The sequence below is a fragment of the Taeniopygia guttata genome, chromosome 33, assembly GCF_048771995.1.
Source record: "Taeniopygia guttata chromosome 33, bTaeGut7.mat, whole genome shotgun sequence".
Lineage (NCBI taxonomy): Eukaryota > Metazoa > Chordata > Aves > Passeriformes > Estrildidae > Taeniopygia > Taeniopygia guttata.
Window position 1 is genome coordinate 2,939,210 of NC_133058.1, and position 14,206 is coordinate 2,953,415.

A 14,206-nucleotide genomic window follows, 5' to 3' on the forward strand; every position below is an offset into this window, starting at 1 on the left:
TGCCACAATCTGCCCTCGAGGGCAGCTGCAGAAGAGATGCCTCGGGAAGGCCAGGGGTCACCAAGTGCTCTGGTCTGGCCACGAGGTCACCTGCAGGAGTAATACCTCGGGAAAGCTCCGGGTCAGAAAGGAACGAGTGGCTGTGCGAGGGCTCCTCACAGCACCGCTCTCTCCGTCCTGTCTCGTCACGTGCACCGAGCACTGTGGAGTGGCCTTGTCACTGCCAACACCTTTGCCACAGCATGTCACAAAGGGCCCTTGGATACCCTGTCCCATTCCATTCCACGGTGACCATGCTGCACCGTGTCACAAAGGGCCCTTGGATACCCTGTCCCGTTCCATTCCACGCTGACCATGCTGCACCGTGTCACAAAGGGCCCTTGCACACTCTGCCACCTGCGCTGGGGCCACCCCCAGCCCCCCAGAGTGGCCCAGGTTGGAAGGAATGCCTTGCCCCAGGTGTGTCAGACAGCCCAACAGGATCTTTAGGAACGGCTCAGACCATCAGCAAACGCTGCCCTGCTCTGCGGGCTCAGAGCAGCAGGAGCCCCCAGGGCTGCCGACGCAGCCGCGGCGGGAAGGGCACGGGGCCCTGCACAGAAGCTGGCACGGCCTCCTCGGGACACGTCCCACATGGTGGCCATCCTAAGCACGGCCGTGTGACACAGACCAGGAACGTGTGGGCCAGGGCAGGAATGCTGCTCTGAGCCTGGGGCCCGGGGAGCGCTGACATCAGCCGCTGAGGCACAGTCCCCGCCGAAGCAGAGTTCCCCCGAGCCCTGGCAGCACCGGTGCCCGTCTGCTGCCCCAGAAACCTGTGCCCCAAAAGGGCTTCTGTGCCAGAGGGCAGCCAAAGCTGGTGTGTGTTGCAGCATTTTTCAGAGAAAGAGGACATGAGTTATGAGATTTGAGCTACTCCAGTCTAGGCCTCAGATTTGGGCCTTGTGAGGCCTTCAAGCCTCTGACGCAGTTAGAAATTCAGAGCTTGTGGCACAGATAGAAATAGTATTAAGGTGTGACGGGGACCACTGGGCTGTCTGGGTGTGAATTAGTATACGTTTATAGTGTAAGGCTCAAGCCACTTTAAGGAAAAGGTAAACAATGTTAGCCTACCAATCAGAGTGCCTTTGTTTCTGTAAACTATGTAGAAGCTTATATAAACTACCATCTTATCTCGAATAAACGGAACATTTGATTAACCACATTGGTTCAGAGCTGCGTTTGTCTTGTCCAGTTTCCCGTTTTCCTGAGATTCCCTGGCTTTTGGTGTGCACTGGGGGCTGTGCTCCGTCCTACAGGGGCTGTTGGTAGCAGCACCTGGAGCAACTGGTGGCAACACTTGGTGCGTGTCAGATGTTGTTGCTCCTTCCCAGAATGATTCTTTCATGGAAGGGATTAGCAGCAGCACAGAAACACCAACAGCTACTCAACTTCACAGGACAAAGAGAATCCACCGAAACACTGTCATGTTTCCTTGTGCTTTTGCGTCTTTCTTGCATTCGAAAAGAAAAAGAATTGGCCCGAGCCCTGCTATTCAAATCTCCAGCTGCTGTGTGTCTTCCTGTGGCAGCTCACGTGCAAACACAACTGGCTGCCTGCTCAGCTCGGCACTGGACGGCCACAAACAGGGAGGGCCCTGGTGAACATCTCTTTGGTCTGGTGGGGCAGCGAGGGCACAGGAGACAAAGACTGCTCCTCCCGAGTTCATGGGGCAACAGAGAGATTTTATTTCCCACGCCCCCCCTTACACAGGGCATTTGAAAGATCAGGTCTGGAAGCTCTCATTGGTTTGAGCTCCACGCCCCTTCAGGTTCTGGCCCATGAGGTGCCTGCAGTTTTGGGAGATATTTGATTGGTCAAGAGCCCTGTCAATCATGGTAACATCTCACCCTTCTTTTCTTTATAAAATTCTGTGTATTGTTCTCTGTCACCCATCTGCAAGGGCCCTTTGCAAACATGGTGACAGAGGACAGTGTGCATCTAATTTACACTGGAGCTGCAGCATTCCCCTCCAGGAACTGTTAGGGGAGAACTCAGGCCACAGGCATAATGCTTCTTGGTTACAAATTGAACTTATCTCTAAAAGCAGAAAGCTATTTAACCCTGAGCCCATTTAACCCTCAGAGAAAAACCCAATTTTAAAAAACAACCTTTAAGCACTTGATCCCTTGGAGAAAAACCGAACTCCCAAAAACCAGTCTGTAAACAGAAAAACTGTTTGTAAACATGAGAAATAATTTGTAAACAAATCAAGTCCTTCTATGAACTGTCCATGAGGCAGGTGATCATTTGTAATGCTGTCTGTGGTTTCCAGTGTCCATACTTTAGGATGCTGTATTGTACTGTTGTAGGATTTATTGTAAAACATGAGAACAGACTCAGAGGGGAGGAGGGTGTACCCTCAATCCAACCCCTTTCCCCTTTTTTCTTTGTATAATAAATAATAATAGGAACAGAACATGGATTTTGAATACTATTAACTTATGCAAAGTTAACTTATATCTTGAAGCAATGCAAGAATAATTGCTAGAATATTAAGAAAATACATATTAATACACATACTAGGACTTCTTTACAATAATGATTTACTAAAATATGAATATCGATCCAATATCGATATCCAACTGAGACAGACAAAAACTCTCTAAGAGTTTAAAGTTAGAAAGTGTATGTTTATTGAGACAGCAGGGCAGTACCTGGGATAATTTCCTAATGCACAGTGCAAAAATCACAGGTGTTACAAAGCTTTTTTATTTACAGAAGTCTTGAATACACAAAATATGAATGCATATTCATATCCCTGTCACTTCCTCTGCTCTGCTTCATATGCTAATTGGCAGAAAGGCTATTAAGCATGCGTAGTTCTGCTCCCTGAAATGAGTCGGGGGTCCATTTTGGGGAGGGGTCTCCAAAATGAAGAAGTAAAATAAGTCTTCCTCGTTCTGACCTTTCTGCCTTTCCCATGCACATGTGACAAATGAATCCTTGCCGTTTTCCTGTGCTTAATGGATTCCTAAAGTAGGGGAAGTCTGCAACTGTTTTTGTGTCCCTGAAATCTGTTTGTCACATTCTGTTTCTCATGATAAGCACAGCTACCCAAACATAAAGCTGACAAGCAATGAGTTAATAGATCCTGGATATCTTATCTAAGATCCAGCTACTGTTAACTATGAACAAAGCCTATTTATCTACTTCCACTAAGTCAGCAACATCTAATTTAACTATCATCTTAACTTCCTAAAATTCTTAATTCTTCCAAATTAATGTCTCACTGGGAATGGGGACAGGGAATGGGAATGGGGACAGGGAATGGGAATGGGAATGGAGACAGGGACTGGGAGTGGTGACAGAGACAGGGAATGGGGACAGGGACCAGGAATGGGGACAGGGAATAGGACTGGGAATGGGGACAGGGGCAGGGAATACGGTACAGGGATCGAGAATGGGGTCCGGATTGGGACGGGAGCAGGATGGGAACGGGATAAGGGGGACATGGGAACAGGCAGGAGCAAGGGGAGTATGGAAGGGGAGTAAGGAATGGGGCAGCCACTGCAGGGGGACCGGGCTATGGGATGGGGACACATGGGGACAGTTCCAGGGCAGGGGGTCCTTGACCAGCTGCCAGAACCTCCACCAGGGTCTCCCAGTGCAACTGGAGCCACTCAGCCTGGGGTGCCCAAAACCCTGAGCAACTCCCAGGTCCCTCCCAGGAACCCTCAAGTCTCTCAAACCCAGCATCCCCCACATCCCCTGCAAGAACCACCCCCATGTCCCCATCCTTGTCTTAGCTCAACATCTTTATTTTTACCTGCTTTTTAGAGTTCTGAAAGAGCAAAGAGAAATGAAAAGATAATCCAGGCCAGGGGGGCCAGGAGGATGTGGAGCCCCCAGCCAGGTGTCTTCCCAGCATGGATCAGCAGCACCACGGGTCACCGGGGGTCTGCCCACCGGGGCTCACTGGGGATCATCCAGCACGGATCCTCCCATGGGGGATGGAGCTGGAGCAGCGCACGGAGCTCTTCCCACACTGGGGGCACTCGCAGGGCCGCCCTTCGTGGTGCCTCTGCTGGTTTTGGGTCAAGGCTGAGCTGTGTGATGAGCTCTTCCCACACCTGGGACACTCGTAGGGCGTGGGACATCACCAGGAACAGGGCTGGGATGTGCTCTGGTACCTGGGACATCACCAGGAGTGGGGCTGGGATGTGCCCTGGTGCCTGGGATATCACCAGGAACAGGGCTGGGATGTGCCCTGGTACCTGGGACATCACCAGGAACAGGGCTGGGATGTGCCCTGGTGCCTGGGACATCTCCAGGAGTGGGGCTGGGATGTTCCCTGGTGCCTGGGACATCACCAGGAGCGGGGCTGGGATGTGCCCTGGTGCCTGGGACATGACAAGGGGCGGTGCTGGCTGGGGTTTGTTTGGTGCCTGTGAAATCCCACGGGCAGTGTCACAGCGGGGCAGCTCTCAGTGTCCCCAGCAGGTCACAGTGTCCAGTGCAGCCCGTGCCAGCGGTCACTGCGCACACGGGGCAGGCTGGGCTGGACAGGGGACGGGGCAGAAACGCTGCCCCGGGACTGGGGTCTCCCCCTGCCTCTGGGGCACCTTGGGCAGGGCACGGGGCTGCTGCTGGGCCAGGGGGACAGGCCGTGCCCCCTGTCCCCTGCTGCTGGGCCAGGGGGACAGGCCGTGCCCCCTGTCCCCTGCTGCTGGGCCAGGGGGACAGGCCGTGCCCCCTGTCCCCTGCTGCTGGGCCAGGGGGACAGGCCGTGCCCCCTGTCCCCTGCTGCTGGGCCAGGGGGACAGGCCGTGCCCCCTGACAGCTGCCCAGGCCCCTCTGGTGCCTGTCCCACATCCCTGTGGCTCCTGTCCCCACCACTCCCCACCACCTTCACTGCCTCCATCAAAGCCCCACTCAACCCCTTCACGGTGACCTCTGGAAAGAATGAATGAAGGAAAGGAAGTGTTGTCTGTTCACCTGGATGGATGTCAGGCACCCACCAAAGCTGCTCTCTCACTCCCCTCCAGAGATGGACAGGAGAGAGAAAACAGAATGAAGGCTTCATGGGTTGAGCTAGGGACTGGGACAGATCACTCAGCAGATGCCATCATGGGCAAAACATTTTCAAAATTGGAGATATTAATGGAATTTATTGTTATCTGGATCAGGGCAGGATAGTGAGAAGTAAAACAAAGCTTTAAAAACTCCTTCTGCCCTTCCCTCCCTCCTTCCCAGCTCTACCTCCCCCCCAGTGGGTGCAGGGAGACAGGGAATGGGGGCTCAGGTCAGTTCATCCCCTGTTGTTTCTCCTGCTGCTCGGGGAGAGGAGTCGTTCCCTGCTGTGCCAGGGGTCCCTCCTGGAGACACTTCTCCATGAACTTCTCCACGGTGAGTTCATCCCACGGACAGCAGTTCTCCACAAACTGCTGCAGCGTGGCTCGCTCTTCCATGGGCTCACAGGTCCTGGCAGGGCCCTGCTCCAGCGTGGGCTCCTCTCCAGGGGTTTGCAGGTCCCTGCCAGGTCCCTGCTCCAGCACAGGTTTCTCACGGGGTCGCAGCCTCCGCTCAGGCATCCCCCTGCTCCGGCACGGGCTCCTGCAGGCGCTGCAGGTGCATCTCTGCCCTCCGTGCCCTCCATGGGCTGCAGGGCCCAGCTGCCTCACCAGGGACTGACCAGGGAATCTCAGGGCAATCAGCTCCAGCAGCTGGAGCAGCTCCTGCCCCTCCTGCCCTGCCCTGCCCTGCCCTGCCCTGCCCTGCCCTGCCCTGCCCTGCCCGGGGGTGTGCAGAGCTGCTCCTCTCACATGTCCTCACCCTGCTCCTCCCTGCTCACAGTCACAACTCCAGGATCACTCATTTTCTTAAATCTCTTATCCCAAAGGCGTTACCGCCATTTCTAACTGGACCAGCCTTGGCCAGCAGTCGGTCTGTCCTGGAGCCGGCTGGAATTGACTCTGTGGGACATGGAGGAGCAGCTGCTCTCACAGAAGGTGCTCCTAGAGCCCCTCTCTTACCAAAACCTGTCCATGCAAACCTGCTATAAGTATGGTAGGGTTTTAATTACCACTATTAATTCTCATTATTTCTATGAGTTGGAATAATGTAATCAAGTACTGCAGACAGAGAAATATTGGTTAAAGTGTAATGAATATATGAGTGAGGTAGAGACATAAATGCCTGCTTTAAGTACAAAATCTGATGTATTTCCACACCTCTCAGGCATGAGAATGGACTCTCAAAAAAAAAAAAAAACCCCAAAAAAAACCAAAACAAAAAACCACAAAACAAAACAAAAAACACCACAAGAAACCAAAAGCAAAACCAGATATGATTTCAATAAGAAAGTAAAATTATATAAAAACTTACTTTTATAAAAATATTGTCTGGTTATAGCTCTGGGACCACACTCTATGTGGGTTGTTTTATTTTTACTGGCTTTTTGAAACCAAACAAGACAAAGACTTACCAGAACAACAACTCTGTGACACAAAGTATTTGTGTGTGGGTGACAGTAGGAAATGACAAACGACTCCAAGCTCATACAGGCCAAGGTCTGTCCTTCTGGTATTTCTTTCATCCCCCAGCTGAAACCTCCCTGTCCTTGCAGGTGCCTGGTGGAGGATATCAAACCAAAGACACTTCCACCACCCACTGCCCCACTCCTCCTGCACAGAGGATTTTTCCAAGTGCATCCAACCAGATTGGAGCACCAGGCAGGCTCAGTGACGGCTGTCTGGGGCTCACAGAAAGGCAGCCAGGCTTTGTAAGCCTCAATTAAAACCCAGGGAGGGATTTAGCTCCATTTTAACAACATTCCTTTATCTGATACTCACAGTCTGCATGTCATTAAGTGAATGTGTTTTGGTTTCTGGGGTTGCACACAGTGCAGGCATTGAGAAACTCAGCAGTGAGTGTTTCCTACAGGCCACATAATGGGAAAATTGAAATCTGCCTGTACTGAACATGGAACCCCCTGGCAGGGTCAAGGAAATTAATTCTAAATCAATGGGGTTAAACACCAAAGAATCTCTCTCTTGTTTGGGCCAGGCTTTTTTCCCCACAAAAAAATCATGCTGCCAGCAGCACCTCTACAACTGGAATTGTTTTTCTTTTAAAACACTGACATAGGCTGTCCAGAGTAGCTGTTGATGCACCATTCTTGGAAACAGCCACAGTCAGGTTGGATGAGGCTTTAAACAACCTGATCTAGTTGATGATGTTCCTGCTCATTCCAGGGCATTGAAACTAGAGGACCTTTAGTGGTCCCTTCCAATTCAAACAATTCTATGATTTTTATGAAATTTCATAAAAAGGAAAGCCTCATGAGAAGCCTTGTGTTGGCCCAGCTTAAAACGTAAAGGTTGATACAGAGCAGGCTGGAAAGGTTCCCATCTTTCCCTGAAAACCTGTGTATTGCTGCCAGTGAGTAACATGCAGCTTTCAGCTGGTTCCTAAGGAAACAACAGAGGTGTGACCAGCTGGTGGGGAGTGTGGCAGGGCCCCATTGCAGTTTTGGGGTACTGGGGACCAATGGCTCTCAGAGAGCCCCACAGCCCATTGAGGTCCCTGCACACCTTGGTTAAACCCAACTTGAGGACAGCCCTGCTGCTCCAGCTTGTCCTGGAGGGAGAGAGGTCTGGATGCTCCACTCCCATCCTGCTTCTGCAAATGTTGACAAGCACCGTTTCTCTTGATTTTGAACCAAATGCAAAACCTCCCCGGAGACCTCCCCTGCATTTTGACCCTCATTTTTGCTGTCCACACCCTCCTGCACCCACCTCACCCCAGAAGCTGAGCAGGAGCATCATTTTTAACAAGATGCTGCAGATTCAGCAGAGAAATTAATCTCAACAGCAAGTGCTGACCACTTTTTCCTGGTAATTCATTTAAACTGGGAAGTTAATTCTATTCAACTGAGCTGCCCTTTATCACTTAGAGACACAGGCTTTGAACATCCCCGAGTGAAGTGGTTCTGGCACAAACCTTCCTCCTCCTCCTCTATCTACCCTGACCCCCGCATCCCCTAGGGAATGCCACATGCCAGTGCTGTGTGATCCTCCCTCTGGAGGCTGATTAGCCAGAGCTGGAGAGTTCAGGGAGGTGAGAGCATCGGAATCCTCGCCCTGACGTTTGATCGCCGACGGCTGCCCGTGCTCCCAATTAGCCTGCAAACGCTGCCTCCGGCTCACAAATACTTTAAAAAATGAATAATACTTGCCATTCTTCAACCCTCTCTGCCATATCAAAGCCTTTGAGAATATCTGAGGACAACTTTTATAGCCGAGAAGCGCCCATTGGAGCGCTGGCTCATTACTGCTGTGGCTGTGCTGCCCACGGAGACGCAGAGCATCCATCAGCCACTTACCAGGAGCACTCCTGAATACCAGCAAGTGTGTTAGGCTGGGAAGTGACCTCTGAGGGAGCCACCGAAGGGTTTTTCAAGCAGAAAGGTCACCCAGCTCATCAGTTTCTAGGGGAGATGATTAGAGCGGCGCATTTTGGGAGCCGTGGCACCCCGCAGCACGTCCATTCCCTGGCTCTTTTTTCCCCCCTTCGCTCACAGTAATGATCTGCAGCTCATCACAGGGGGCTCAGCGGGGGAGGACAGCAGCAGCACTTATTTTAATAAATAACATTCATGAGCTGGCTTTCCAGGCTGCAGCTTGGTGAGGAATGTGATGAACATTGAGAGGAGAGATTGAGAGAGACACTGGCACAGGGTGCCCAGAGAAGCTGCCCCAGCCCTGGAAGTGTCCAAGGCCAGGCTGGGCAGGGCTTGGAGGAACCTGGGACAGTGGAAGGTGTCCCTGCCCATGTCAGGGGGTGGAACAAGGTTCTGCAGGACAAGGTTGTGCCTCCTCAATCTTCTCTCTGATAAGTTAACATTCAAAACATCACCCTGAGCAGTGATTCCAGCCTAAGGCCTGCGGTGGGAAGGTCCCAGGTTTCTGGCAGGGCTGGTGTGTTTCTGCACTGAGGAGGTTTTGGGGCAGTTCTGCTCAGTTTCAGTGTATTTTCCAGGACTAGCTGCACTCTGGGCTCTAAGTGACCACAGCAGATGTGCTCCAGCTGCTGCTCAGGCCAAGCTCCCTACAAAGCAGAAATCATCACCATGTGTTTGCACAATAGTTAGGAAAAGCATTGCATTGGGAAAACAAAAGGAATATCTTTAGTTGTTACTTCTGCAATTTAACATGACTGTTAAAAACATCTGATGAAAATAGTGCTAGAAACATTGGCAAGCCTATCTCCCTCCAAAATCAAAATACATCACAGCATTAACTCCACTTTAATGGATGAGCTCAAAAATAAAGGCTGAAGGGGGAGGAAAATTCTGAGAATAACACCTTTCTTTCCCCCCCACCCACCCCCCCCCCTTTCAAAACAGCTCCTTGTTTCTCCAATACATTTATTTTTCATTATTATTTCTCATGTAACTGTGAAGAAATTAAATACTTGAAAACACAACAAAACATATAAATTAAACCAAATGTTTTGATTAATGCAAACCCACTGACATTTCTTTTCCTGAATAATTTAAAAATTAAGCTGAGAAAACCAATTCCTTGTCAGAGAAGCCTCTGTAAAAGGGAATGTTTGGTATTTTGCAACACTTCTGTTAAGTGCTGGACTGGTGTCAGCATCTCATTCTTTTCATGCTTAGAACAATTTTAACCCACCCACACTCCAGCTCTGAATTATTTAGGAAAAGATGTGTCTTTCTAGACCTTCTCTGTAATCCCTCAGCAAAATGTCTGCTTGTACTTGGCATTTCTTATCTAGGATAAAAATATTGTATTTAAATAACACTGACAGTGTCCACAATATGTGTGTCTTTGAAGCAAAGTTGGGCCATATTTTGTCCTCCATCCCTCACTCTTGTGTCATAAAAATGTAGGGGATTTTTCTTGTATGGAAATAATCTGATCTAGAAAGGAAAATTAATGTAACTTTCATGGGTGACCCTTTCTCTTGTTCAGCAGGCTTTTGTTAGGGAAGAAAACTCCTCCCTATAGCTACATTCAAATAGGCAGAAAAAAATCAAGATATCTTTTTTCTGAATGTTTTAAGGTGTCATTTTAATGAGTCTGCCTTTCTTTAGTGATGGAAATAAAACATTCACTGTGAGGAAAGAGTAAATATTGTCCCACAGGCAGAATGAGGCAACCAGAGGCCGAGAGAGAGAAGCCACATTGGGTGACACAGGCTGTCTGCAGCTGGATTCCCCATGCCAAAGCCAACATTTCTGCAGTGTGGAACAAGGCTACCTTTCTGACCCATTCTTGGACTCAAAGGGAGCCCTGAAGCCTTTGAGCACCATCAGAGTCGTAGAGGTGATTCCATGCACCCACAGTGAGGTTCTCACACAGACTGGATGGGAAGGAACTTGTAGAGTGCAAAAACCGAGCCAAGCTGGGCCCAGTTCCTGCTCAGTTAATGGGGGCAGAGGTTTGGCAGTGTTTGAGCTGTGTTCAGCACGTGGTTTACTTGGGCTGGCTCCCTGGGGGAAATCTACTGAGCAGCAGCTGCTCGGCTCATCTCTCCTGGGAAGGCTGCTCAGGGACACACACGGAATGGCAGGAGGAGACACCAAATTCTCCACTCCTCAGAGACATTCTGTCTTAAACTTCTGCCTCAGGGCTTTCTGCACGTTCTGGATCTTCTCTGTGATCACGGTGTCACTGAGGTGATCCCCAAACTTCTGCTTCAGCAGCACCCGGATGATTTTGATGCAGCGTTCGTCCATCATGGGCTTGGCCTCCCGGAAGGTGTTGCCCCTGCGCCCTGTGATGGAGTGGCTCTGGATGTAGTCAGAGGTGAAGAGTTTGTAGAGCAGAGTCTTGCAGGCTGTGCTGATTTTCTGGTCAAACCTGATGGTCTCTTTGAGCTGCTCCTTGGTGTAGCCGTTGAAGAGCTCCACCACCTCACACGGCTGTCGGTGGGGCTCCTCCTGGAAGGACAGGGATTCCAGCCTCTGCACCTTCTTCTTCAGAGAGAGGACGTCCTGTTGGAGGTCCAACACCATCCTTTCCAGCTGCTCCATCTTCTCCACCCTGAAAAATTAAAGTCGCTTGTGCAAAGGCAAGAAGACACCATGTCCTCACTCTGGATGTCACTCCTCCACCCAAGCAGGGATTAGATGCCTTCTGCCAGCAGGGCAGGACAACTCCTCTGACAGACTATCAGCCCTTCCAGCTATTCCTGGGTGAGGAGTAAGGCAGGAGAGAAAAGTGACATGATCTGGACTTTTCAGTTCTCAGGAATGTTCAGTTTAACCCTCAACTCCCCCTTGGCATGCATACATGGAGACTTTGATGCTCAGTTTTCTTCTTATTTGTAAGGAAAGACATAAAGCCTGTCTTGCAAGTCCCAGGACACATATATGTGTGGTATTAATCAACAGACTTGTGGGAAATGACAATGCAAGAACCATAACTTGAATTAGTTTGGCACCCATTTCTTGGCAAGAAAACCGTCCCTAGCATCATTTTATCGCTGGGTACTGGCCATCAAAGTAATGAGCAATAAGACAAGGAACACACAACCATGTTTTGATTGTTATAGGCAAGAGCTTTGTAGTTTCTGCACTGTTTTAGAGTCTTCTTGCATCTCTAAATCTAAGCCCTACAATCAGAAACACCTGGCTTGATTGTAAAGAGACTCAGCAACTTTGGAGTTTAAAATTGCCCCACTTTGTCACCCATCTGTGATCTCACTGCTCACTTTTGTAGCGAGAAGGAGAACACAGTTAGGAACAAGTGCCTTCTTTTGCTAATTACCTTTCCATCTCACCAGGACTGACATTTTTGTGAGCCCTTTCAAAGCCATCCATCTCTTGCAAAGCATCAATCTTGCGCTCCTCACGGCTGGAAGAAACAAGCAAGTTAAACAGCACTGCCACAAACAGCTTTGTGCTCACATTCAAATTCATTCCTGAGGAGAATTATCTGGAATTCAAAGCAAAGTCAATTCTGGTTTCATTTGCAACAAGAATGAAACAGACTGAGAGGGAACATGAAGGGTTCTCAATGTGCACAAACTCCTCTGCATCCCCCTGGCACACAGATATGGGGGACCTCCCACTGACCCGCCATGGAATCAGAGCACAGGCTCATTTCTTGCTGTGTGTGCCCACACAAACTTCTGTTATCTTCTGTGCTTTGGGTTTAACCTCCATGAGCATCTACTCAAAGCAAGCACTGCCAGAGAATGGAGACAGTGTGGACAGAAATCAATATGTGTGGTGTGAAACATTCAGGCTCTTTATTGTGCTTTCAGGTGTTCCCTGTTCAGACAGATCTGCTGTTGGCACGGGGACAAGATGCCATCTGGCTTCCTCTTCATTGGAAGGGCAACATAATCTGCAGCAAGGGTGAGAGACAAGCTGAAAAGTCAGCTGTTGAAAAGGTCCTGAACCCCTCTGTCTCCAGAACATATTATCTAAGCACCCCTGCTAGATTGCATGGCAACACCTTATTCCATTTGCATAGCAGTGATCCAGACAGGCTTTCCAGGACTGATCAATGGAGATTTGTTATTAGAAAAAAGTGGCATCTCAAGGGCTTCTGTTCTAAGTGCAAATGATATGGTGGGGGCAAGGCAAGTAGAGCCAAATCATCTCTGGATGCTGCTGTTAGTCAGCAGGTAAATAAGACACTAGCACATTTTCATAAGTGCATTTAATGGGTGCAGTAGTGGGTGGAAAAAATAGGGAAATAGGCAAATCTGAGAAGGTTTGACTAATGGAGACACAGGGCTTTTGGGAATTTCAGTTATTCAGGCATTCATTCATTCAGATTGTCTTTTGGCTTGGGGGGAGAGAACTGCCAGCCCAGGAAACAGCTGGTGCCTGACAGAGCAGAGACCATACACTACATACAGGCATCTCCCTTTAGACAGCCCTCCTGGAACAGATCTCCCAGGTGGAAAGGACCAGGAAATGCCATCTCTAACCTCTGTAGCCCTGAGACAAACCCATACAGCCCTGGAGCAAAGCAGAGGTTTTCTGACTGCTCTGCAAGTCCCCATCCCACCCTGTCACTCAGGACCAGGCAGCAGAGCCAGAATCCAAGGTTACCTCTGGCAGCTGGACCAGCCCTGTCCTCTTCACTCTGGGAAGTCCCTGGCCCTGGCATGGCCGTGGTGATGAAGGTGGATGGAGGTGTGAAGGCACTGGCTGGGTGGGGGGAGCTGCCAGTGAGCAGGGACTCCCTGCCACGCTTCCCAGGACACGCCTGTCCTTGATGGAGGAGCTGCTGGCATCACGGGGCAGGCTGGCCTCAGCCACCCTCAGCAGTGGCTTTGCAGGAGAGTTCCTGTCACTGGGGTATTTCCTGGATGCATTCCCTGAGGTCCATTTTGGAAAGGTTTTCCTGGATTTTTTTGGTGGGGATGGCATCATGCTGTGGACAGCTGGTTCTTCTTCTGAAAGGAAGGGAGATACTCAGGATGAGCAATGGGACAGCAGCGTGTCTGTCTTCCACTCCCACTCAGTGCTTTGTACACTGATTGCAATGATGTGAAATTTATGATGGGACTACAACATGCTCAGCATCCTCCCACCCAAAAAGCTCCATGGAAGTTGAAAGGTGCAATTTTCAAAAGCCCTTACTCACTTAACTTCTCCAGGAGCTGTCGATCTTCCAGCAGCTTCTTCTCCAAAATACCTTTGTGCTCTGTAGGAAGAGAAGATCTTTCAGTACTAAACTCCTTCTGCTCCTGAGCAGCCCCAGATTGCAAACCCAGGCCAGGGGGGTGTCACTTACCACTTATGCCTTCCACCACACCCCAGTACAGCCCACTGAATCCAGGGCAGCGGGCCAGGACCTGCTCCCCCACAGTGCAGAGGTGGAAGGGCTTGCGGGGCTCCTTGATGTTCTCGATGTCGATAACCCGGCTGCCGTCGGGCCAGTGATGAGCACGTAGAGCTTGGCTGACATCAGGGCTGCCCACCTGGAGCAGAGGGACAGTGTGGGAATGTCACCACAGGGGTCTGGGCTCTCCTGTGGGTGGGAGTGTTCACAAGATGTGCTTTACCCAGGCCAGCACAACCTGCAGATATAAAATACTTGGCCTTACATTTGCTCTACCAGTTATTTCATTTCTCTGTTCCCATTCCCACCTTTCTGAGCTTGCCTTGTCCTAAAGCCCTTTGCTAGGAGGCTGTCTTGGGTCTGACTGAGCACAGCACCACATGCCTTCAGTG

The 14,206-nt window shown here is 50.2% G+C and overlaps 1 protein-coding gene across 2 annotated transcripts in view; it reads left to right on the forward strand.

Annotated features, from left to right (window-relative positions):
• The window catches only part of LOC140681273 (uncharacterized), a 319,254-nt gene that overhangs the window by 120,300 nt on the left and 184,748 nt on the right, over nucleotides 1-14,206 (forward strand). Inside the window, exon 2 of one of the 2 annotated variants that reach the window (XM_072920811.1) lies at nucleotides 10,189-10,197. The exons of the other annotated variant lie outside the window; for it this stretch is intronic. Coding sequence (XP_072776912.1) covers nucleotides 10,189-10,197 — 9 coding nt within the window. The remainder of the gene's footprint in view (nucleotides 1-10,188; nucleotides 10,198-14,206) is intronic. 2 annotated transcript variants of the gene reach the window in all.